The sequence below is a fragment of the Podarcis vaucheri genome, assembly GCF_965113315.1.
Source record: "Podarcis vaucheri genome assembly, chromosome: 7".
Taxonomy (NCBI): Eukaryota; Metazoa; Chordata; class Lepidosauria; order Squamata; family Lacertidae; genus Podarcis; species Podarcis vaucheri.
The window spans coordinates 45,965,921-45,991,980 of NC_138765.1; the positions used below are offsets into that span (position 1 = coordinate 45,965,921).

Here is a 26,060-nt window from a genome sequence, read left to right on the forward strand (position 1 = left end):
TCACACTAAACTGCAGTGTAGCTGCTACACCACATCCTCACTGGACCACTAATACTTATCAAGGGATCCTTGCCAATCACTTATTTTGCAAGCTTATTAACAGCAAATAAAGCCATTTAGAATTTCTTAGCAAACTATAAGGGTTTGCTGTACCAAAGCTGGAAATAGTTCCAGATCTGAATGACTGAGCAAGCATGTTAGACTGCTAGGTGAGACTTATCACCCAAATCCTGGATCTATTTCTTTGCCAAAAGAAAAAGAAAAGTAATGGACTACTCACAAATATGTGGTTTTGGGCTGGCAGCCAAAAAATGGTGATTAAAGTAGTTGCTGCATGCCCATATCTCATGCTCAGTGGAAGGAAATAAGCCTCCCTTGCATTTTTCTCTCATACACAGTATCAGGTTTAACCCTCTGGGGAAAAGCTCAAGGTGTGATTATAGGCAAATTCTCCATAATTTGAGCAACAGGTGCTGGGAAAGAAAACAATATGATTCCATTTTTTAATATATAAAAATAAGGCTGCTCTGTGTATTGAATGCAGATGGAGGGAGTTAGGAGAGAACTGTAAAAAAAGAAATTGTATGCATAGATGGAGCTGTATCAGATTTCTAGGGGACAGAAAAATAGTTTTCTTGTAGAGAGCAGCAAGAGAATTAGCCAAGTTTAAAGATCCACTTTTGGATATGTCCAGTATTCTTTCTCTGTCTCCCTATTTTGAAAAAGCAGTGTAATCTACAAGTGTTCATTGTGGTTACTTTACTCCAAGGGAAGTTCAGCTGCTTTTCGACAGAAAATCTAGTCATCCCAGGCCATTGAAGGGCACCATGTTGACTCCCCTTGCTTTTCTCTTGACTGTGAGCAACATATATGCCAAATAAAAATACTGAAAAAGTATGAAAATATTTGGTGCAAAGCATTGCTGTACCCTCTGCTGTGCAGGCTCCTTGCTCTTGCTTTCGTAACTTATTTCTTTACACAACTTAAAATTGCAAGGACCCTGTCCTCTTTTACAACAAACCACCCTACTTAAGGGCTACAGCTCAGTGGAAGAGAGGCTGCTTTGTATTGCAAAGGCCCCAATTTCAATCCCTGGCATATCCGTGTAGGTCTGGGGGTTGCAGGCATATGCCTGTCCCCCTTCATGCTTTTAGACCCTGTGAACACAATACCAGTTGCTAAAAGGTGTGTTAGTTAGCTATTTTTAATCACTTTGAGGTTTGTTTGTTTTTTACAATCAAACCGTGTATATCAAGCAGTTATTTTATGAAATAACTGTATAAATGATTTATTTTATATGTTTATTGCATTTATATCCCACTTTTTTCTTCCAAGAACATGGTTTCTCCCCTCCTCATTTAATCCTCACAACAACCCTGTGGTGTCACTTTGGCTGAGAGGCAGTGACTGGCCTGAGGTCACCCAGGGAGCTTCAAGGCCAAGTGGGGATAAGTGGTCCAGAAGGAACAAATCAGCAATGAGATAAGCAATGAAGGTGCCAGTAAAATGAAGCTGGTCTGGACTTGAGAACAGAAAGCAGCTTGGTGAATCCTTCCAGTCCAACCCTTTCCTCCCCCCCCCCCGTGTACTTTGCCACCTCTATTGCTCAGCTGAATAAAGACTGCTGAGACTCCCATCCACCATTTCCAATCTTCAGGCTCATTTGGAATTTCTCTAAAAGCACGAAGTCATTAGTGTCTAACGGAAACAATTTACCAGCCCCCATATGCACCGAGTAAATGTTTAAAGAGTTCTGACTCAAGTGGGATACAATAACACTTAATTGCCTTGTGTTTCATTTCTCAGTTTGAAAAGCACTGCCCTCTCAGGACTGGTTCACGTGCCACGTTGCAATTGGAGGCATTACCTGCATTTCTTACAGCTGGTTTATATGCTGCATATGGAAGCGGGAAAAGGGAAGAGCAGTTTGTGAAGTTTCTGTCCATAATACCATTACACTAAGGATGTGGATCCACAGAGGAAGCATTCAATCCTCAGCATCTGCAGGTAGAGCTGGGAACATCGCCTATCTGAAATCACGGATTGCCATTGCCAGTGAGTGTAGGCCACAGATGGGGAACATATGGCCCTTCAAATGTTGGTAGGTCCCAACTCCCATCAGACCCAGGCAGCGTGCTAATTGTCAAGGACGATGGGAGTTGCAGTCCAACAACACAACAACACCTAGAGGGCCAAAGTTCCCCCACCTCTGGTGTAGACAATACTGAGCTAGATGCGTCAGTAGTCTGACTCAATATAAAGCAGCTTCCATTGTTGCTAGGTATTTTGGGCTGCCTAAGGAGTATAAGGGGCCTTCCTAGGTCCCAGTTGTATTGGGATTCCCTGTGGGGCCGTTGCCTCTTCTTCATAATAGTTCTGCGTAGAGGTCTTTGTGAGGCTGTATTCTGACCATGAGTTAGATCGAGGCCATGATATAGAGGTGGCAAGAGTTGCCAATCTTTTCCATGGTCCCCCATCCAACTGCTCACCTGGGAAGTCTTGCTATTAGTCACTGAGGGGAAAAGATACAGGCACCTATATTATGTCTGCATGCCTTCTGCTTTGCAGCTCATTGACAGTAACTGGATCAATGCCCTCCACCAATGCTTGGTCAGATAGCTCCCTCCCTCTGTAGCTGCTTTTTAGTAAAGACTAAACACAAACATTTGTGCATGGTTTGATAGATCTTCAGAGGCGTATGGAAAGAAACTCATAGCCAAATGTAGCAGAAAACACAGCCACAACACCGAATGAATCATTACTGCAACACACCATACCAAAGAGAAGAAAGAAGCATTTCACCCACACTGGTGGATAAAATGCTAGTCTCACATATAATGTAACATCTGGTCATTAGGCCCTGTTCCAGCAATACTGGTTGCTTTTGTATCTCCAGAGCTGGTTGCATTTTAAAACCAACGCTGACACCTGCGTTTAATGCAACATTATCTACTGTGATGTTTAAAATTTTCTCCACCTAAGTTAAGGAGACCATTGTATTCTGCAGACATGGAGATACGGACCTCCTTTTCTTGCTCTGCTGGATTTAAGAAATGTGCACTGTAGGGAATTCTCCTACTCCTGATGAACTGCTGCATAATAATCAATGGCTATTTGGCTTCTGTGTGAGCAGAAAATGCAGAACCTAATATAAGAGAGTGGGTACTATTTACTGCATTTTTATTCCACAATTTCCCCAACTTTTATTACCACCACTGCTGACTTTTATCTTTGCGATCACCCTATGTAGTACTTTTGGCAGAGATAGGGTGACTGAACCCAAAGTCACCCAGTAAGCTTTGTGGAGATCTGAACCCAGCCTAGACTGACACTAACTACTGCACCACACTCCCTGTCTGGTGGCAGTGTAGCAGCAAAGAGTATGAGCTATTTGCCACAATCACACTAGGGAAGCCCCTATCCCTCAGCCTCCATCTCTGCAGTTGTTGGAGATAGCCCAGTACTATTTATTTACTTATTGCGTGTGTACCCTGCTTTTTAGCCAAAAAGACTCCCAAAGAGTCTTACATACCATAAGTTAAAACAAGAGAGTTCCTGCCTGTCTAAACTACATGACCCACAAGAAAAAAGGCTGGAGGGAAGAGGGGAGAAAGCAAGCACTCTTCTGGTTCTGCCTGGGACATACAGCCTCCTGCTTCTTCTCCTGCCTTTTCTCACCCACATACCTTTGCTGCTGGTCTATCATTAGCAACAGGGGGATGGAGAAAGGGAAAGAGAGGTCTTCATTCTCTCCTCCCTTCTCTGGCATCTGTCTCATGATCTTTGCTGCTCCAGCTCCACCACCCTATACCATCTGAAGGATTCTTCAAAAGGCTCTGATTTTACTCCTTTGCTATTGCATGCTTGGAACTGCCTCCTTCCTTCACATCCCTCTTCAAAACCCACAAAGCCTTTGCACAATCGCCCATCTCTCATGCCTTATTGTGATCGAGAAGCCTACGCATGGGCAACTGAGGGTGCTTCCAGACTGAGGGCATTGTTTTGGGGACGGCAAATCCAGGTTGCTCACTGATAGTGGATTGGGAGGTCATGTGCAACAAACTTGCTTCCCCAAATGGTGGGACTTTTTGTGATAAGGAAAGTGATGGGAGAATGCATTGAAAAGTGTAGGATACTGCTCGTTTTGATGCAATGACATCTAACCTTCCTGCAACAAAATCAGAATGAATGCTCAACAGACAGGTTGAAACAAATACCTATTGCTTCCTTATTTGCCCCTGCCTTCTTTCTCATATTGTTTTTCCCATACCAATTTTTAGATGGTAAGCTCCTTGTGGCAAGGAGCTGCTTTCTTGAGCTCTGAAGTACTGTGGTGATGGCACTAAACAAACAAACACACTACTAATTTCCCAGTGTTCCTTGTCCCTCACCTCTGCAATGCTTTCCCCAGTGCTTCTTGCCCCTGGCATGCTCCACAGCTGTATGTAAAGCATCACAGAGGACATTTCTAAATGGAGTTTCACATATTCCTAGGTCAAACCCTTGTCATGTTTAACACACCCCAACAGGATATTAGCAGTATCCTACAGTCCCTAGCTCATGCTGTTTCTGTTATAGAACCTTGATGGATTGTGGGTAGCTTTTTCTACTAATACAAGTTGAGCATCGTTGGAGGACAGATTTAAGCCACTGGTCAGTTACACTGCAAAAAGATAAATTCCCCATCTCTAATTAATTCCTTTCCCCATCTGCCTTGCCCCGGTGCTGCTAAGGAACAAGCAGCTAAATCACGTTGTGACGAATCACAGGGATGAGATCTCCATGGTTACAGGTCATGTGGTCTACAAATACAAGCTTTTAGCGTCAGAGTTACTTTGGCAACACAAGTGGCAGAGGTAACTGATGCAGATCTTGCCCAGATTTATGACAGGATAAATCCAGACAAAAATGTGTCTATTTTGCATTCAGAGGTGCACTATTAGTCACCATAGGGTGTATTTGCAGCTCCTATACATTTACTGAACACACATAGGAGAGTGGGGTCACTAATCACCATTTCCCCCCAGCCTCTGGTGACTGCACATTGGGTGCATATAAAGGGGGCCTCTGCATGTAAAGGTGCTCCAGGCAAAGGTGGGAAGGTATGTAGCTCTGTGGTAGTGCATCTACTTGCATGTGGAAGGTCACAGGTTCAATGCCAGGCATCTCCAGATATGGCATATTTTAGCACGGATAGCTCTTAAGCAACACTTTCAATATTGTAACCTTTCAGTGGAGCCATCACCCCTAATGGTTTTCATTATCACTGTTGATTTGTCTGGTTTATCAGAGCCACAATGTTACCTTAGTAAAATACCGGTGCTTAGGGCATTCCTTGGTCCAGATGAGGGACATGATGGTTTAGAGTTTAAAATAAATAAATCACAAACATTTGATGTCACAAGGAACTGCATATAATGTTTAAAAGGCCAAGGGCCCTGTTGCAGGCTTGCAACCTAAAGGAAAGAGTGAGAAGTGATGACCACTGACTTGGAAGGCTTTGAGAGAGGATTAGACAAATTCATTGATGATAAGGCTATTAATGGCTATGTTCCGCCTCCATGGTCAGAGGCAGTATGTTTCTGCATACCTTCTGGGAATTGCAAGCAGGGAGAGCTTTGCTGCACTCATGTCCTGCTTGTGGGCTTCTAATAAATAAATAAATAAATAAATAAATAAATAAATAAATAATTTTTATTTATATCCCACCCTCCCCAGCTGAAGCCGGGCTCAGAGTGGCTAACAACAGTAAAAGTAATACAGCATTCTAAAATCAATTCATTCTACAATTAATTCAAAATCAAATTAATGGCAACCATTGGGCTGTGCCTTAGCCAAAGGCCTGGTGGAACAGCTCTGCCTTGCAGGCCCTGTGGAAAGATGTCAAGTCCCGCAGGGCCCTAGTGTCTTGTGACAGAGCATTCCACCAGATTGGAGCCACAGCCAAAAAGGCCCTGGCTCTGGTTGAGGCCAGCCTAACCTCCCTGTGGCCTGGAACCTCCAAGATGTTTTTGTTTGAAGACTGTAAGGTCTTCTGTGGGACATACCAGGAGAGGCGGTCCCATAGGTAAGAGGGTCCTAGGCCGTATAGGGCTTTAAAGGTTTTAACCAGCACCTTAAGCCTGATCCTGTACTCCACCGGGAGCCAGTGCAGCTGGTATAGCACTGGGTGAATGTGATCCCGTGGCAAGGACCCCATAAGGAGTCTCGCTGCAGCATTCTGCACCCGCTGGAGTTTCTGGGTCAGTATCAAGCATCTGATTGGCCACTGGATGACAGAGTGCTGGACTAGAATGCATTTATATGCATGCATAGTAAAGTAAAGCTGCCCCTACCCTTTACTAAGGACTAGACTAGTCCTTCATGTGAATGCCACATTAAACATGGGTAGGGAACCTCATCTTGGGTCCAAATGCAGATCTCTGGGTCTCTCTATTCAGCCCTAGGACTCTCCTAATGCCACACCCCAACCCCAACCCCAACCTCTTTCCCCAGGCTTCACCCTGCACTGACATTGCTTCTCATCCTCCTTGAGTGTTCTTGCCAGACTGCAATGTGTCCTTGAACTCTGACAATGCTTCGTGCTTGACTGGATGAAGGATAGAGAGGTGTGCAAGAGTGTGTATAAACTAGGCTGGAGAGAAGATGGTAAGAAATGCAATGGCTATTATTTCTTTTTTAATAGTGTGCCACCCAGAGATTGAAGGAACCCTAAATTGGATAACCTCTAGGAATGCAACATTTTAAACATAACAAGACATCCTTGAAGAAGCTTACAAAATGGTTGCAAAATAGGACCAGATATTTACCAGGCACAATGTATTTGGTTGGCATGCATATCAGTGGTATGACAAGCTTAAAGCACATAAAGCATTTAAAAACCATATTGTCAGAAAAGCACTGTTTAATGTTTGGATAAGATACAAGGACTTGTTAGAAAATAAAACCCCAAGATGGTTGTCACCAATGGAAGCAAAGGCTCAGAAAAAACTCAGTATGGAGGCCAAATGGCCGAAGTATTGGGAAATTTTGGAACAAGAGGGTGACAGATTAAAATTGCAGAGCTTTGAAAAATTAAAAAACAGAGTACGAGATTGGCTCCATTATTATCAAATAATGGAGGCATATAATTTGGACAAAAAATTAGGCTTCCAGGTAGAAAAATCAAAATTGGAAACAGAATTGTTAGACCCTAAAGTTAAGAATTTGTCAAGAATGTTGAAATGGAATACTCAAGATGAAACGGTGAAATCCGCTATGATTAAATGGGCACAAGATGTTGGACATAATATTATGATGGCTGACTGGGAACAGTTATGGACCACTGGTATGAAGTTTACGGCATGTAATGCCTTAAAAGAGAATTTAATGAAAATGATCTATAGGTGGTACATAACACCAGTCAAGCTGGCAAAAATCTATCATCTGCCCGATAATAAATGCTGGAAATGTAATGAAACTGAAGGCACATTCTTTCACCTTTGGTGGACATGCCCAAAGATTAAGGCATTCTGGGAGATGATCTATAATGAAATGAAAAAGGTATTTAAATATACCTTCCTGAAGAAACCAGAGGCCTTTCTCCTGGGCATGGTCAGTCAATTGGTGCAAACGAAAGATAGGATTTTTTTTATTTATGCCACAACACCAGCAAGAATACTGTGTCATTTTTTTGCCATTACAATGAAGTATGTTGCTTTTTAGGTGCCCTGTCCACATCAACAGGGCTGGCCCTACCATTAGGTAGACTAAGGCGGCTGCTTCAGGCACAGATACTGAGGTAAGTGATAGGGGGAAGAGCTGTGTGTGCCATATAGAATGGCTTGCCTTCTCCTAAACTAGGCTGCTGCTCTCAGGAGCAGTGGAGGGCACTGTCACACCCTAGTAAGATTTAGCTGCCTATTTGGTTGGATTTGTACATGGAATGAGGCATGTGCTATCATTGCCTCAGGCAGCAAAAAGCCTTGGGTTGGCCCTGCACAGCAAATGCCTCTAGTAGCTACACTTTCCTTTGCTTTTTCTTTCAGTACAGAAGGACGCCTTTCCCCCTGAATGGTCTGTTGCCATGGTAGCCAATGTAAAAACAGGCCAGAAATGAAGAATTTTCTTTAAAAAGGACCAAAAACTGCTAGAGAAGGCAAACCTGGACTCTCAGGGACCAATTTTAGCTATTTAAAAGAAGCTGCATAGTCCCACAATTGGAGTGCAAACTCTCAAGTTTCCCCATTAGCCTATAAATATGTAAAAAAAGAAGTTCCTGACACTGTTTTGTTTACAGTCTTTCAGTCACAATCATGATGAATCAGGACCCACGAGTGAGTCAAGCCCAGACCTAAGGTGGCTTGCACCCATGGGACCACCTGTCTCTCATTTGAATTTCCTTTGAAAGGGGGGCAGAGAGAGAAATGAGCAACTTGTTATGTAGAAAGATGATATTTTGGAAGATGAAGCTTTTTTCAACCTGGCATAAGGAACTGCATTTTCAGTTAAAAAAAGGTAGTGTGTTTTTCTTTGCATGTTGCAATTTAGGGATATGGGGTGGAGGAGAGAAGGGAAATATCTTGGGTCTGAATGGAGTGAAGGCAAAGGGATTACAATACATCTAGGACTATTATCATTATAATTATTACTACAAAGCGTGTAAAGCTGAATGCACACAAGTTAAATGCACGTAAGCTGCGAGTTACCTGTACATTGAAGCTAGGGAGGGACACAGGGTCTCTGGGGTTGTACCATCCTATACAGAACTCTTGTATCAGGATGCTAACATTTTCACTTCTACACTTGCTATAAGACTATACCTCTGTCGGTGACTAAATATGTTAAAGAAGATCAGACTTGTTTCATGCCAGGGTGCCACCTACCAGACTTAGTGTGGTGAGTCCTTAACTCAGTTTTGGCTACAGGTTTGGCAAGGCCCTGAAGCAACTTTACTCTGACTCCAAAATAACCTGTTGCCAAGTCCTATTTCCATGGTCGTTGCTTAGCCACCCCCCTCATTTTCCTGTGCAGGGAAGCTTAGATGACACTCCAAAGTGCCAGGCTTTGTACAGGGGTAACCAGCTGCTGACCATTCATCTACACACAGCACCGTTCTATTCAGGAGTACATCCATCCTGGCTTTATCCTCTTCTCAAAGGGGATATCACTAAAAACTGGCTTCTGATCATTTGGAATGTGTCAGTTCACTTAAGGTTATTTAGGGAACACAGCCTTTGCCAGACTGTTTAGATAGAAGCTTCTCCCCCCAGGTCTGTTCTCATTTATTTAGAAGTGAAGCTCATTATTGTTAATTGCTACTGATGCTTCAAGCCAAGTGCATGTATCGCTTTCTTGGAATCTAGCAGACAATTTGCTCTTTGTGGAAATGCTAAGATTCATTTCTGTAACTGATTTTTTGTCGGTTTGCTCTCTGCCTCTTCTTAGTTTAGCCCTTCTCTTCCTTTCTTCATCAAAGTTCTGCCAGCACAACATGCTAAACTTATAGGTCAGTTCAGTTGCCAGCCTTCTGAAAGAGGCTTAATTTATTATGACTATCTTGTGCAGAGAGAGGCAACATTGATCTACCATTTAAACATATTAGTAGACCTTGAGCATCAGAGGTTTACTCAATAGAGATATCATGACAAGCAGAATGTAAAGTACTGCAAGGCAAATGACAAAACAGGATGCCAGCGCACCACTCTCTCTGGCATTTTCCCATCCATAAATGCATTTGCATGAGAAAGGAAATGCTGTCATGGAAATATCAGGAGTGACAGAAGAGTGCATTATATTAATTCAGCTCTAGATGAGGTGCACCTTGGAAAAGAAATGCTCCAATTAATGCAATTGCTTTTCTATTTTTAACATTTGGCTTGATGGGGTAAACTTTATTGTGATGATGCAGCCAATATATTGAATTAATATCCACTACTGTAATCAATGCAAACGAATATAGTTATTAGTCCACCCCCACCACCACTGATGGAACAAGATTATTCCTTGCTCTTTGATAGATGTGATATTTGTCCATGTTCCAGCAGGCAAAAAGATGCCTGGCGACCAGCTTGCAGCACTGGAACTGGTTTGACTTGACTTGGACATTGACCAGCAGCCAAGTCTCAGCCACAGACATAGAACAGCCAGCACCAGCATTTGGCATCAAACTCCGTAAGTAAGCCAGAAGTTGACAACCAGGGGCCCTTGAAAACCAAAGCCGCTGAATGAAGACACACAGCCTGCCCAGGACAGCACTGCCTGAGCTTGACTTGACAGAGTTACTCATTAGAAACTTCATGCTCCCCAGATTTTGATCACCAACAGAAGCAGTGTTCGAGTTGGAAATTGTTATCTAACGGGGTGCTTAGGTCCAGGACCTAGGCCTGGACTTTCCACTCTTGGAGATGGACAAAGCTCAGCAGGGATTGTCAGGGCCAGGAGATATAAAAGAGTTCAGTTTGTAGGGTCACCAATGTGGTTCCCTCCAGGTGTTTTAAACCACAACTCCCATCAACCCCAGCAGCATGGCTAGTGATAATGGGAGTTGTAGTCCAAAGCATATGATGTAGTCCAAAGCCACATGATGGCTATCCTTGGAGCAGAGAAGAGATTGGACGGGATGATCAGTTCAGTGACTTATCTAGGGTCCTGAAAGCTCTGTATTTGACCATGCTTGCTCATGTTCTATATCTTTCATGCCTAAGAGCTTCCATGCCTAAGACCAATGTTAGTTCTACCCAGAGTATTTCCATTGAAATTAATGGACATTGCTAACCTAGGCCCATTAATTTCAGTGGGACTACTCTGAGTAGAACTTAGCTGGATACAACCCTGTGTCCTTCTCTGTACTAGTGCTCTGGAATCTGCATTTGTGCATAGAACTCTGCCTGGTGCTTGCTCAAGTCAACAGTTTTCCATGGCTTTCTCTGGAGGATGAAGAACTTGAATTTGGAGTATGGTTTCCACCAAAACCTTTAAAGCTCAAATCCGCATGGTACATGGGCAAAAGAAGGTTTAAAGGTACAACAAGTGCTGTGTATAGCTAAGCAAGCTAAGATGATTCAACAAGGGAGACAATGCCTTGGGCCTCATTATATGGGAATGGGGTGGGCACAACTTCAGTGTGGCAAGTGGGGCTGTCTTTTGGACTGGGCAAGCAAGTGGGATTTCTGCTGTCAATTAAGCTTTGCCACGGATGCACCCATGCAACTCTAACCTTGCAGCTCTGCCCAGACTCATCCAGCTAAGCAGCACTGGTGTCAGTATCAGGTGGGTCATCCCACTACATTCACCACTACTGGAGTGATCAGTGCTTGAAGGGGAGGCATGGCTGGTTGGCTGGAACAAGAATGCCCCTAGTAGGTTGAAAGGCACCACTGCTCAAGACAGACCCCTGCACAAAATCAACAGCAGCTATTTCCTCCTGCTTAGTTACCTAATGAGACTGAGACTCCCATTCAGCAGAAACTGTGAATGTTGTCACAGTTGTGGCAAGATGAAGGGAACTTGTGGAGGGAGAATTTCCAGTGCCTTTCTCTTCAGAGTCCCATGTACCACATGAAAATCTTCTCTAAAGGGTCAGTGGGTCTGCCTGAGGAGTCTGGAATGAGGCATGGAGATGTTGAGGAAGTGGGAGAACTGCTCACAATTGCAACCTTGCACAAGCAGAGCTCTCTCCTTGGGCAAAGTGTCTCCAGTTTATTTTGAGAAACTCCTTCCACTCAAGGCCCCTGTAACATGTATCATGTTTTTCAGGAAGCAATCCCAACCCTGAAACCTAGACCTGGACGCAAGGCTGTCAATTTTCAAGTATCAGTGGCAACTCTAATGAAAGAACCCGATGTCATAGTGGATAGCAGTGTTTAAAATCACTCTTAGCTTGCAAACCTTCTGACTAATTTGATCACAAGAAAATCCATTCATAGTCTGTTGTTCCTCTGGCTTGATTTAGATGTAAATTCACCACTCACTTTTTGCACCATATCTGCCGCTGCTGTTTCAACCACTCTTCCAATTCCTATTTTTAATGATGCTGCATGTGCATTCATAGTCCACATCTGCACCATATATTTAAAGCACTATTATACAACTTTAACCATCTTTGTTCAAAAACCAACCTCTCTTTCCAGGGAGTTCTAGGGATTTCAGCTCTGTAGGGATCTCCTAACAACTTTCAGCACTGTTAATACAATTCCCAGGATTATTTGGGGGAAATCCATGACTGCCTAAAGTGGTATAATAGTGCTTTAAATGTATGGTGTTGATGCGGTTCTTAGTGTTGAAAAAAGTATCCCTGTGACAACATGCAGGGTTGCACTTAAGTTTTACTCAGAGTAGACTAATGAAAGTAAATCAATTTATTAATCTCCTTAATTTCAATGGGTCTATTCAGAGTATGACTAGCATTGGGCATTACCTATTTGCTCAATGGTGGCAACAATGATGTCAAGTGGGGATTCAGGGTAGGGCAACAATCTCCTTTAAAATATGTAAATAGTGCTAAGACAAGCTGTGTTGGTAGTCTTATATGGCAGCGTCCCTGCCCCTCCTCATTTGTTTGGCAACATTCATTTAACATTTGGTAGATTTCTATCCTGTCATTTTGACACTAGCCTGAGAAGTATGCAAATACAATCTGTTTGAGATTGCAGCCTAGCTCATTTATCAAGCCTATTCACTGCTCATGATCTAGTGGGGAATTTGTAAAGCATGTTACAGCTTGGAATCATCAGCAAGAATATAATGATCCCAGGGTTTGGGTTGGATTTGTTTTATGGCTCGCGCATTCAATTCAATTTTTTGTTTACATGCTTCCAATTTTGGCTAGAAAAACTCAATATTCCAAGGAAGAAGTTGATCAATACACACGTTATATGTATATCTATATCTGTCTTCAGTAGCTCGTCCTGTGTAGGCTGTACAGAAATCAACCATAAAAACTATAACAAAATAATATCAATATGTACTGATTTCTTAATCTTCAAGGCTAGGGAAAGCTTCTGCAGAAGGTAACTACAGAGATTTTAAACTGTCAAAAGGATTTATCTTTGCGTTTATTTTACCTTCTTGTTGAATGTAATGGTTGCGGAAGTGTAAACTGATAAATAATCTGAATCTATGTCTTCTGTACTTTAATTCAGTATCTCATTCTTATCATGATGGTTAAAGTAAATGTCATACCAGGAGTTGACATTTTTGCTGTGCAAATAGATCATTCTCCCATTCTAAGGTTTACCACCTCAAAAATGAGTGTAACTAGTATTCACTGTGGCTTTTCCCAACTGATTCGCCTCCCATTCCCCTTTCCCTTTCTCCCTAACAGTGAGTTTACTTTTATACTGTAAACCAGAGGGCTAAGCACATGCTATTTCTCATTTTAGCACAGAGTACCACCTGCAACTGAAGGTGTCATATACACCAAAAGTGAATTCAGTTTCCCAGTGCCAACTTTATGTAGCCAAAACTGTACCATCCATGCACGAGAGGGAGGTAGCAGCAGACTTGGGGAACCCTCCAAGTTTGCAGAAGCACACACACACACAAAATTAAATGGGGAAAAACCTAGGCAGGGGAATCAAAAACAGTGCAATGAGAACTAGCAGCTTACACAAAGTATCCTGGATGGGCTATTAGAGTTAAACAGAAAACCACAAACTCTCTTTCCTGCACCATACGGTGATGTCCCAACTGGAAAGAAAGCGGGGAAAGATGCCTTCTATCTTCACTACTCTCCACAACCTTGCTATTTACCTATACAATAAAATCCAAATGATCTTGCATCAAGGGAAAGCCTTATGGGAGCAGAATGAGAAAGATGTCTCTTTGCTTACAGTCCCCCTTAAAAATGAACAGAACTACAACGCTCCTGTTTGAGGCTAGCTGGAACCTTGAAGAACAACAGTGTGATGACTCACTGCAACATCTGGTTACAGGCCTATATGTTACTTTCAAATCCAATCTGCGAATTCTAGCAGAGTCTGAAATCTGCTTTGCATCTGCTTGCAAGTCACACTAACAGGAATCTGTGTTATATATTCATTATCCATGCTTCCTTCACTACCCCAATACCAGGAGACTCTTATCTAGGATACACAGTGCCTTGAATGCCACAGGGAGCCTCTCAAAAACCACAGTCTCGATACTGTCGGGAACTGGAAGCCGGCATGCAAAGGCAATCAAGAGTCAATGGCAACCAAGCAGCAGGTTCAAGCCAGTAGTCAGGACTGAAGAGTGAACAGAATTAGAAGGCAAAACAGGAAGCAGGACTGGAGGACAACCGGAGGACTAAGAAGCAAGCCCAGAAATGCAAGAGACATTAGAACTAACATAGACTTTGCTGCTCAAGCAAGAGTGAGCTGAAAAAAAGTCCTATACTAGGGCTGCCATATGTTCGGGAATCGGACTGTCAAAATGGCGTCTGGGCAGATTTTTGCTGAATCAGAAAAATGTCCAGGAAAATCTGTACATATGGCAACTAGGGTAATTTTATTAGAAAAACGCTCCCCAAAGACATAGTTTTTGAGGGGAGATGTTTGCCGCTCAACAACTTTGACTGGATTTTCACTTTGGGGAATATGGCAATCCTACCTATACCCCTTTATGATCAGGAGGTGCCAATTGCTTAGCCTGGGTTGGTGGAGCTAGGCTGCATCTAGAAGTCTTTAAGAGGCTGAAATTAGCTAGAGCACCACATGGTCAATAGATCCCAGCACTAGCTCATTTACTAATAGAGAGATAAGGAAAATGTGTAGGCAGAATGCTGCCTGATAGCTTACTAAATGGTAAACTTGTTCCTGCCTTTCTGGCCTATGAATAAGAAAACAATTAAATGCTATTTCACTGGCATTTGATGCAATTAGGTAATTGTAAAGAATATCAGGCTAGCTGGATTTTGTGTGTTGCCTGTCCTGCAGCGATTGCTGCAGAAATTATTATTTTTTTAAAAAATAAATTTCCCCAACCCCTTAGGCCTCCTGCATCATGACACTTCTGGCTATGGCCTTGGCTGTCTTTCTTCACCTCTCTCTCAAAACTCACATTTCCTGTGACTGGTATCTTGGTTCTCACCTCCAAGTAAAACGCTGTATGTGTGACTGCCTTTGCTTAAATCCCTCCTTTGTTAGCCTCAGCTCTTTCATTCATAGGAATGCAGGACAATGAGTCCGCAAGTGATTGTAGAGGCCAATTCCTCCACAGTGAAACTGAGATCAATGCACATGCAGAGTGAAAGCATCCAACATGTGCAACAATACTGAACAAGATGAAGTCTCTGTGATTATACTGAACAAAATGAAAATCAGTAAGAATCTGTCAAAGCTCATATCAACAGCGACATTTTCACAGAAATCAGTGTTCAGAATCAGAAAAGGGAACTACAAAATGGAATTATTCTGCCTAGTCATCTCCAGCCAAAGATTCATATATTTATTATAAATGCAAACATATAAAACACCAGTTCTCAAACTAGCTCATTTGGAGGAATCAAAATTATATGCACAGATGTCATATTTCCTGAAAACAATTAACAATGCAATCTTACGCATGTGTCCTCAGAAGTAAGTTACACAGTGTTCAGTTGATCTTATTACCAGGTAAGATTGCAGCCTAAGTATCTTAATTCAGGGATGCATTTTTTTAAAAAAAAAATTTATCAGAGTAAGATGAAAGAGAGGTGATTATCCTACCTCTTCCAGAGCCCATAGTGAATCAACGAGAGGTTTGATCTTCTTCTCGTTGTACAGTTTTAAGAGTTTGTCCATTACATTTTGAATCAGGCCACTTCGGCCTTGTTTGAAAAGCAGGTTTAAGAGAGAAAATCCAGCCATAACTTTGTTTTCTTCATATAGCTTGATCGGGTTCACTTTCTCCACTTGCCACCACTAGAGAGACAAGCAAATAGCAACAAGATCAGACCCATGTAAGTTATTTAAGCAAGTATAAAGCGAAAAAGTTTTATCCAGTGTTAATTCTAGGCAGAATAGACCCAGTGAAATGAATGGACATGACTAGCCTCAATGGGTCAACTCTGAGTAGAACTAAAACTGGCAACCACCAGAAATGGCAATATTTAATTTTAAGAAATCAAGATTATTCTCCCATGTGCACTGGTTTTGAGTCTGCAAAGGTTAGCCATTCTGTTAAAACAAAGAGTGCTTGCTGCACTAGTGGTGGTAGGGCTGAACTAGGACTCAGCTAGACTGGTAAAGAAAAAGCGATTTATATGCATTGTATGTGCGACATAACATTGTGCCACCAGATGGTGATGTGGAGTCCCATTTCCTCTACCTGTTTTCCCTGTTTAAATTTACAACGCTTTAAACTGAAACACTTCTTTGATGTGTCTAGATCCAGCCCTAGAGGAGCTCAGAGTTCTTTTCCGAGCCAATGATTTAGTGACATATAAATGAACACTATCTAGCCAAGCCACAAAGTTATTATACTTACTGATTTTGCAAAGCTGAAGAAACTTTTGGTTTCCCCGGTAACCATGTTTGATGAGCCTAGAAAAATAAGGGCCAGAGCAGGGGTGGGAGAAAGATAATTACATTTTAAATTAAAATATTGCTCATTGTGTGCCTTGAGGACTAGGCCTAAGAATCTGGAGATCCGAATCAAAATCTTAAAATAACATTCCAGTTCTCTGTAAAGATTTTATGAAAGTAGTACTGAGAAAGAATAGCACATCCTGTCCACAGTTTCAGAACACATGCAAACCTCTGAAAATTTGTGTCCATTCAAATATGCAGTGAGGCATCTGGTAGAGTCCAGCTTTCACCAAGCTGGTACCCACCAGAACTTTGGGGCTACAACTTGCATCAACCTCAGCCAGCAGGGCAAATAATAAGGGATTATGGGAGTTGTAGTCCAGCAGCATCTGGAGAGCATCAGGTTGTGGAAAGCTGCCTTGCATGATTTTGTGTTTATGTCTAACATACTCCCCCCCCAGTACAGTACAGTGCCTTGCATACTTGTTTTTCAGCATAGTTCCAATTTCTAATAGCTGAAACACATTTCACTTTCCTTTGAATTAAAAATGGAATTTTGTATTTGAAAAGATTTACCTTCACTTGCTGTTTTTTTTTACAACTGTTTACATTGTTTTTTTGTTTGTTGGTTGGTTGTTGTTGTTTAAAAAATGATAATAGTGTTCACAGCCAAAAGGGATAAAAATAAGATGAAAAGCAAAATGTTACAGACTCAGAAAACTAAAACCAATACAGCCATTTCTACCATTATCTAAGACACCCTGAGAACAGTAATAGTTGGCATATAAATTGTAAATAAAACTAAAGTCTCTGAAAGAGTCTATGTCCTTGACAGTGAAGGGAAACAGAGATGAACCAGCCAGGGCTTGGCAGTGTATTACACTGACTTGTAATATTTTTGAGGAAGGGCAGTTGAGAAATATTTTAACTGAAATGTGTGTGCAGAGAGCAGGCTTTTCCAACCTGGTGTCCTCCAGATGTTTGGGGATTGTATTATTCCCCATGGATGAGGATTTTCTGGTATGAACACACCACCTGTTGCTACTATTGATCCAGACCATTTTGCGGACACCAAGTTGGGGAAAAGCTGGTGCAGAACATCTGCTTTATTGGTGTAAACATATTGTCAAGATCCCAGATGAACGAGTTATTTTGTATGCATCCATAATTATGGAAAACTAGGAGAATCTAGCAGTATGAACTGATGATCAAAGACTGATTTGTAATAACTAAGGATGCTGCCTGCTATGTTTTGAGTGTTTTCTTGTCATTTGCTTTTGTGAGGGGGGGGAGAGAGAGTAATCCAATTGTGTTGGAAGATGGTAAGTGAACCAGCATGCTTGATAGGCCTGATGATTCTGGGGAGAACATCCTGGCACTCACAGAGCCTGCCCACAGACGCTATGCCAACCTCATCATGGGCCTTTCACCCCCACCAGTCCCATGAACTGCCAGATGACTAAATGCCCAATAACAGCAAAGTGGGCAGGGGGGAGCTGTCATTGTCAAATGTAGATGAGAACTGAACTCTTAAGTATGGTGCACTCTCTGGCATACAACCACAGAGCCAAATTCTATTCTGAAGAATTCTTTCAGAGATTGGGGGGAGGGGGTCCTTCTGTTTTTTCTTCCAAGAGCATCCTTTGTGCACAAAGAGAAATTGGGCTCATAGCCCAGATTCCTTGGTCCTCTCTTGGCAGGGAAGGGTGCTTTCTCTGTGCTGCCAAAAGGATACTTTGTGAGGCAGGGGAAGTGAAATCCTTGAGAGATAATGTGAGGAGAGGGGTTTCTGCTAAACCTTTTGATATCATTGACAGGGCCTTTTTCCCCTCTCTGGGTTTGCTTTATATCCTGCCTCAGCTCTCTGCTCCGCATCCCCCTCCATGACTCAGCTGTCAGGGTCAATCGTGCAATGATGGCTGCATTCAAATCAAGACTTGAGATCAGTGTCTCCCAATCCAGAATCTGGAACAGACCACGGGGAGCTAAACTAGGGGATGCTGCCAGAAGAGGGACTTGAGCTGGATCCTGAATTGTAGCAGGAAGTAGATACTGCTCACATATTTATTTTAAGACTCGACAATCTTACAGCTTGGTGAAATGCAAGCAAAGCACAGAATCAGGGAGCAGGTGAGTTTCTTATTTTAAAAAGTAAGAATAGTGAACCTACATTTTGCCCTATATCTCAGGTTCTTCAAATGCTAGAAGCCTATTCTCTCCACGACACCCACCCCCAAATGAAAGCTACTGATCTGGTGATAATGGTTAATGGTGTGCCTGTGTGCAACTGCCCCTTTGCCCCCTGGATACCCTCATTGTATGAAAAGGTAAAGGATGCCTGTAAACTAGATGCCCTAGAGCTGGTGTAAATTTCTCTTATGTTCCTTCAAGGTTCAAACTCCAAGGATTAGTATGAAAGCAGACTCAGAGGCAATTCAAATGAATTAGCACTTTTATGTTAGTGATGCTGACTGGGGCTGATGGCACCTATGGTCCCATAATGTTCAGAGGCGTATTCCTGCATTAAGAACAGGTGAACATGCAGCCCCAGTCACATATGTCCTGAAGCTGCCCGCTTCTTCCATGTATGTATGTGTCTGTGTATGTCTCTCTCTGTACAGTAATGCCAGAATGGAATTATTTTCACTTGCTTCCCAGAACAGTAGCTGTGATGCTTTCGGTTGAGGGTAAAATGAGACAGAGAACCATGTATGCCACCACGAATTCTTTGGAGAAAAGGGTGTCATATATTTGTAATAATAATAATAATAATAATAATAATAATAATAGTTGTATTTGTCCACTGAGGCCACAATGATTGTTCATGCATACTGCATCATAGAGCAGTTCTGAGTCGATGTCATCCATTTCCACCATATGAGACACCATAGATTGATAACTAATGACGATCTGATTTGGCTACCATCGAGTGGCGATTGGCGGAGCGGGTGAGGGTTTATTTGCCAGCTGACTTTCACTCACCATATAAAATGTAAGTCCCGAGTGGTTTGAGAAGACTGAGGCCTTTGCCTGTATTTTCTCCACAAAGGCAGTCCAGGACAATGTCTACGCCGTCTGCAGAGATTCTAAAAAGCAACAGACACAAATTAAGACAATGCGGCTTGCTGCCTTCGATTCCATAGACCTCGGAAGATTTTCTGAGGAACTGAAACCCATACACATCTTTTAAAAATGGGGCTGCATACAGCTAAGTCATATTCAGAGCAGACCCATTGAGAATGTAAGTTTGTCATGCCGATTGATTTCAGTGGGTCCACCCTGAGTATAACTTAAATGGACTCATGAACCACAAGAAGGAATAAATGGTTCAAGTACTCACCACCACAGCCTACTCCTAAGAGACAGATGCATAAATGTGCCAAGGGCCATAGATAAAGCACTTGCCAGTGTGAACATTCCTGTCTTATTTAAATGCAGCTGCCGCATTTGTTAGACTTATACTTATGCCTTCTGAGAAAGTCTGCAATCTGTGGCTCAGATGACACTCACATGATAACAGGGGGCGAAATCAGGGGTTCCTATGGGTTGTTATTTTTAAAGTTCTGCACAGTTATGTGCAAATGGTACAGAATGGATCAGGAAAGGGAATGGAATGGAACTAGACTGGATTAGTCTTCTCATTCCTAGAATTAACCATACAATTAAGATTTGTTGAGTCTCCTTAGACACCTTGTAACTTAGGTTGCAATCCTATACCTACTTGGTATGGACTCTGTATATATTGGGCCAATTTAAATGATGGGACTATAACCAGACAATTAAGTGAAACAAACCAGGGAAGTTAAAACTACAGGTTGTTAACCTCTGCAGCAGACTACAGAGGAAGAAAGGAGATATAAAATGTCATTATTTATTGTTATTGCAATTTTACAAGACAGGATGGGAGCAGAGGCCGTCACCACAGAAATAAAGATAAATTACAGCTCAGTTTATAGGAGTGCATAAAGACAACAAAAGCAGGGATTGTGAGCATTTTAAGTTAAGAAGTAACTGTAGTTACAACTGATTGTAAGGACTCCACTGAACACAGACATTTGCTTTGCATAATCATGTCCCCCCTTTTTTGAGTGAGGCAAGCCAGTGTGGTGTAGTGGTTAGAGCAGGGTTGGCCAGCATGCAGCCCATGAGTCACATAGAGCATACAATAGTTTTTTTGTGCCCCTGTCATTTTTTTTTAAACCCACACATTTCACTTAAAAGTAAGAATACTTTGCCTAAGGTGACATGATGCCAAAAGAATTCTGTGGCCCCAGAATTTGCCTATTTGTGTGTGTGTGTGTGTGTGTGTGTGTGTGTTGGAGACAGCATTAACATTTATTGCTCCACCCACTTTCCATTTTGGTTTAGCCTACCAAAGGCATAAGGTCCCCAGAAGATTATTCAGAAAGGGAAGTGACCATTAGGCTGAATAAGTTTTCCCAGATCTGCCTTAAAGGATAAAAAGCCAGGATTCAAACTGTATTCCCCTTCTTGCTTAAATGGCAATTTCTGGTTTTTTGTTTTGTTTAATAATTCTTCATCCTAACCAAACCTGTGAAATCCTGGCAATAGGCCAGATTGACTGCACTCTGCAATTATAAACTATATTTGTGTCACTGATCATAGCAGTTGTAAAAAAAAGAGAGAGAAAGCTAATTTTAATTAAACAGTTGATTGGTGCAGCTAAAATGGATAATTGCACCCTAGAGAAACTGAAAGGCATAAGGTACACCAAACATTTTTTAATCCACACAAAAGGCATTTATTTTATAGCAATGATACTGTCTGAAATTAGATAATAGCACCTATAGTCATAGCACAGACTAAACTTTGTGGCCTGAAAGATGATTTTTTTGAAAGATGAAGAGCACCTGCCACTAGATGGGTGATTTAGGAAAATATGGAATACTAGAGAGGCCTCAACCAGAAGTCGGATGACTGCAAGCTGCAATATGTTCCTGTGGTTGTGCAATGACATCATGAAACCCTTTGCTATTATACACCATGTGACATTTCAGCACCACATAAAGCAGGCTGATTGCTCAGTTCCATGGGAGCATAAGGCTTGTTGGATAAGCAGGCAGTGTCTGATTACAGTCAATTCAAGTCAGAAAACAGAAAGGAACAGGACCTTGGACAGTTCCAAAAAGGCCTGCTAAGGCACCCATAGGAGCTGTTGTCTCCAAATGATGCAACAGCCAACTGAAGCCTTAAATAAGTTGTTGTTCTTGATATATTTTTTATACCCCACCTTTCTCCCTGTTGGAGACTCAAAGGCAGCTTACAAATAAAATAAGGACAGGTAAAATAAGTTGACCAGCCCCCAAGTATGGTTGGCTGTGCCTCTACAGAGGCGTTGGCAGGCTGGCTACAGGGACCTCACATTATTTTGACTTCTTTAAGGCTGAGGAGATAGAGGTACTCTGGGGACTCATCTCCAGGGTCAGAGGATCCCCCGCCCCTCCCAGTGAGAAAATAGGTTGAACCTCATCCACCTCTGTGTCTTTTGTCATGCACAGTAAAGTGCCCAGGTTGCTTGCCATGATGCTAGATGTGATTGCTGAATATGTTCTACTTGACAGCAGAATGAATGGGGGCAGAGTATCAAGAAAGAATACCCTAAATTGCAATGCCATTTTTGCAAATTATGACAAAGAAGAAAACCTCCTTTCACTTGACTCTGGAGATCTCAAATGCTGCTTCCAGAAATAACAACTCATCATTCTGGTTTAGTTTGAGAATGCCCTAGGGAGAAACCTGAGCCCCTGCCCACTTAGCTCAACTGAGGTACTGGTTTGCATTTTCACAGGTGTCAATTGGATTTTCCACCTCTTTTCATCTTAGTAAGTTGAAACAATTTTATTGAAAGATATAATCCTTTGCCCCAAGCAATAAAAAAGGAGTGTAAGCTAATAATATCATCTTTTGATGAGCTTCCTCTTGTAAAAGCACAATGATTAGCCTTTCCTTTCAGAAACTAAAAAAGCACTTTTCATGTAGACATCATCCTCTTTAGAGCCAGTTCATCCAATATCTTTGTCGTCCTCAAGAGCAGTCCTGATGCTTATCTAAGAATATAAGGGCAAAATCTCAGACCTTCCTTGCTACCTCATGGAAGTTCCTAGAACATGAGTCACTTGCAAGGCATGGGCAAGGAAGGTTACATGGGGAATGGACAAGCACACAGATCTTCTCTAGTCTCTTGTGCAGCCTGCTTGAGTGCCAAGGCACATGCGTAAGTGGTGAAAGGGGGAAAGCAGGGCTCTATTGAGACATCTTGGCATCCTTCCTAACAGACACTGCATCCATGGTGTAAGTGGATCATGCTCGTAGCATGCAAAGCTGCTGGAGCACAAAGATAGTTAAGCGGTCATTCTGTGATAGCCACAGCAGCTGGAAAAACTGATGGGATTTGCTGCTGTAATCTATATTTATGGTGTTTATTAGTTGCAGTTTTGCACTCAGGTGCCTCAAAGCAACTTATGGTACATGGTGAAAATAAAACAAAAACATTAAAAGCAGATAAAAATAATAAACAAAAACTAAAATACTCATCTGGCAGTATAGTTAAAAGGAGCAAGTCCTCCCCACATCAGTTAAAGGATGAGCTGAACAAAGAGACATCAATTACCCTCCCTGTGAAAAAGTCATAAGTCTGTGTAAATTAGAATGCGTGTGTCTGGTGCCTAAAAGCAGGTTGCAAAGGTGCCAGGTGTGGTTTTCTGGGGACAGCCTTCCACAATTAGGGCGCCATCCCATAATTCTCAATGGATTATAAACCCACCCACCTATAAGTATGATGAAAGCCTACAAAATAGGACAACAGAAATCATATATTGAACATAGCTCACATTTTAGGTTGTATCCAACTAAGCTCTACTCTACCTGGAAGGGAGAGCAGGATTTAAACTAGATAATAATAGATAATAAATAAATACTCAGAGTACACCCATTGAAATTAACAGACCAAGTTAGTTATGCCCATGAATTTCAGCAGGTCTACTTTGAGCATGAATAACACTTTGCTAGCTTTTATAGTTATTCTCAACAAGTAAAATAAAGCAAATCTCTTACTTTTTAACTTCTTGGACGTAATCTGCATTTCGGTCAAACAGGTGGGTTACAGAATCTTTGATTGCCTCATGCTTGAAGGAAGAAGCTGTTCCAAACACGGTAACGTCGGGGACTGTTGAGCAGAGCTGAGCAACAGCTTGTCCCTGCAAATGCACCACTGCATTAGCTATTCTGACAAATGGAGTCTTTTATCTATCTTTTATTTATTTGGACCCCTTGGTTTAGACCCTCTCAGTTGCTAACGAAGTCATATGTCCCCTTCTGCAAGTTGCAATGAGACAAGCAATGGGGGAATTGGGTTTCTTTTCTAGACCAGGAAGACCTTGTTGCTCAAGAAAGGCTCAAGTGGATAGCCAGGACGTTCCAACAGCCAGCCTGAGTTCGTGGTGTTAGTCCAGCTTCTGAAGATACTTCATTCAAAAGCTGCCAGCAGCACAATGGGCAGCTACAGATGGACTCAGCTATTCTGAATGCTGATGTGTAAAGAGCATCCAGAGAAGAATACATGGGTGTTTAAAATTCAGGATCCAGTTTCATCAATTTTCATTTTGGAATTCTCTAGCATTTAATGGAAGCTGATATTATTGGTGTTATTGATCGAGTCTCTTCTGTTTTAAATTTTCCTTTTTTGAATATATATATATATATATATATATATATATATATATATTTGTGTTGTTTCTCTAAAATGTTGTTAGCCACATTGAAAAATCTTTAGAGATAGGAAAGTAATACTTTCAATAAATAACAGGTTCCCCAACTATGTGCCACAGACCACCAGCGGTTTCTGAGTTTCATTTAGGAGAGATGTGGCATGTCTGTGAGGAACACTTAAAATCCATAAATTCAAGGTGTAATATAATAAAATGCAATATAACAAATAAAAGAAGCAATGAAATACATTTAAAGTCACACAGCATCTAGCACACTACATTACAATTGCTAAAATAGGCAGATTTCTTTCTTTTAGTGATCCATCAAAACTCTCAGTGAATTTCACATGGTCCATGAGAAATTCAGTTTGGAAATCAATGTATTAAATCAAATGAATATAATGATGAGCGAGAAGCTACCACCTGTAGTTCAGGAACTCACCACCTGGGGCAGCTGTGCACAGACCCAGCTGTTCTTTCTATACTGCACTTCTCCCTGTCCAGGATCCCCAAACACATTTACTTGTGTCCACCCCTTTGGCCTTCTCCAATATCTTAGAGACAAAACACTTGATCACGTATCTATTGCTGGACTGTACCACTTCAAGTGAGGTGGGAGGGTTGTATGTTTGAATGAATATCTTGCCCACTACAGGTTTGCAGGCCAGGAGGAACCTAACTCAGATTCTGTTTTTAAAGGTGTAAAGTGAGTCTTCTTCCAGACAACAGCCACGGAACAGTCAAAATTATAATGATTTTAAAGTGATATTAGCATAGCACCCTGATTGAAGACCTAATTATATTTTTTAAAAAGGAAAACCTCCATCAAGTGTTTTGAAAATGCAGACTAAAATGTACACATATGGGCTTTAAGTATGATGCATTGGATTTCTAGGTTCAGCAAGTTTGCACTGACAATGGATATTCAATATGTGCAGGAAGGCAACAACATTACTTGATGGTTCTTACAAAAAGGGAAGCAAAGCTGCACTCTGACCCAGCTAAGTTTTGTAGTTCAAACATATGACATTCCCTTTGTAGTCAGCTCAAACTGTTTTGAGTCAAACTTGAAACTGGAGATCACGTTGCTCCTATAGGGTAGCAATCAATGCTTCTGCATGAATCTCTTTTTGATTTTAGTTCCTGAGGGAAATGATATTTGAATGGAAAAAAATGTCAATAGTCACTCTGTTAAACCCTGTTCTTGGACTGAAACTGATTTAGGGCACAAGACAGGAGTGCCTGGCATGCTCCGGTCCATGGGGTCACGAAGAGTCAAACATGACTAAACGACTAAACAACAACAACAGACATTACATTAATGGCATGAACACAATTAGTGTACATATCAGCTGTTGGGGGGGGGGTTGAGCAACAAGACTGCAATGGGTGGGGAAGGGGTATTTAACCCCTTCCATTCTTACATGGTCCCCCTTCCATTGGTTTGCTATTTGCATCCATAGTGAAATTTGCAATCCATCTCTCTTCTCAGGGAACTCTGGGAATTGTAGCCCTGTTGGCACAGGGCTACAATTCCCAGGGGCCTCCTAACAAATCTCAGCACCCTTTACAAGCTACAGTTTCCAGGATTCTTTGGGGGAGGGGAGCTGTGGCTTTGGTATCATACTGCGTTAAATGCATGGTACAGATGAAGCCACAGTTGTGTATGCACAGGCTCTGTTCAGAACTTTAGTTGACTGGGTGGAGGTTGGGAATTAGAATAGTTAGCCAGAACCCTTGTGTGATAATTGAGTAGGTGAGAGGCCTTAAGTCTGTCTTCCTCTTTTCCCTTTAGGCTTCAGTCACAGAGGCAAAGGAGAATTGCACCAATGTTTTCCCCGCACAGTCAGTGATATGGGTAAGCTCA

The 26,060-nt window shown here is 41.9% G+C and overlaps 1 protein-coding gene across 2 annotated transcripts in view; it reads right to left on the reverse strand.

Moving 5' to 3' along the window:
- The window catches only part of VAT1L (vesicle amine transport 1 like), a 48,674-nt gene that overhangs the window by 7,017 nt on the left and 15,597 nt on the right, over positions 1–26,060 (reverse strand). For both annotated transcript variants that reach the window (XM_082233394.1, XM_082233395.1), the window contains exons 4-7: positions 23,541–23,683; positions 19,449–19,552; positions 16,426–16,481; positions 15,666–15,860 (exon numbers count right to left, since the gene is read on the reverse strand). In XM_082233394.1, the coding sequence (XP_082089520.1) occupies positions 15,666–15,860; positions 16,426–16,481; positions 19,449–19,552; positions 23,541–23,683 (498 nt within the window). The remainder of the gene's footprint in view (positions 1–15,665; positions 15,861–16,425; positions 16,482–19,448; positions 19,553–23,540; positions 23,684–26,060) is intronic.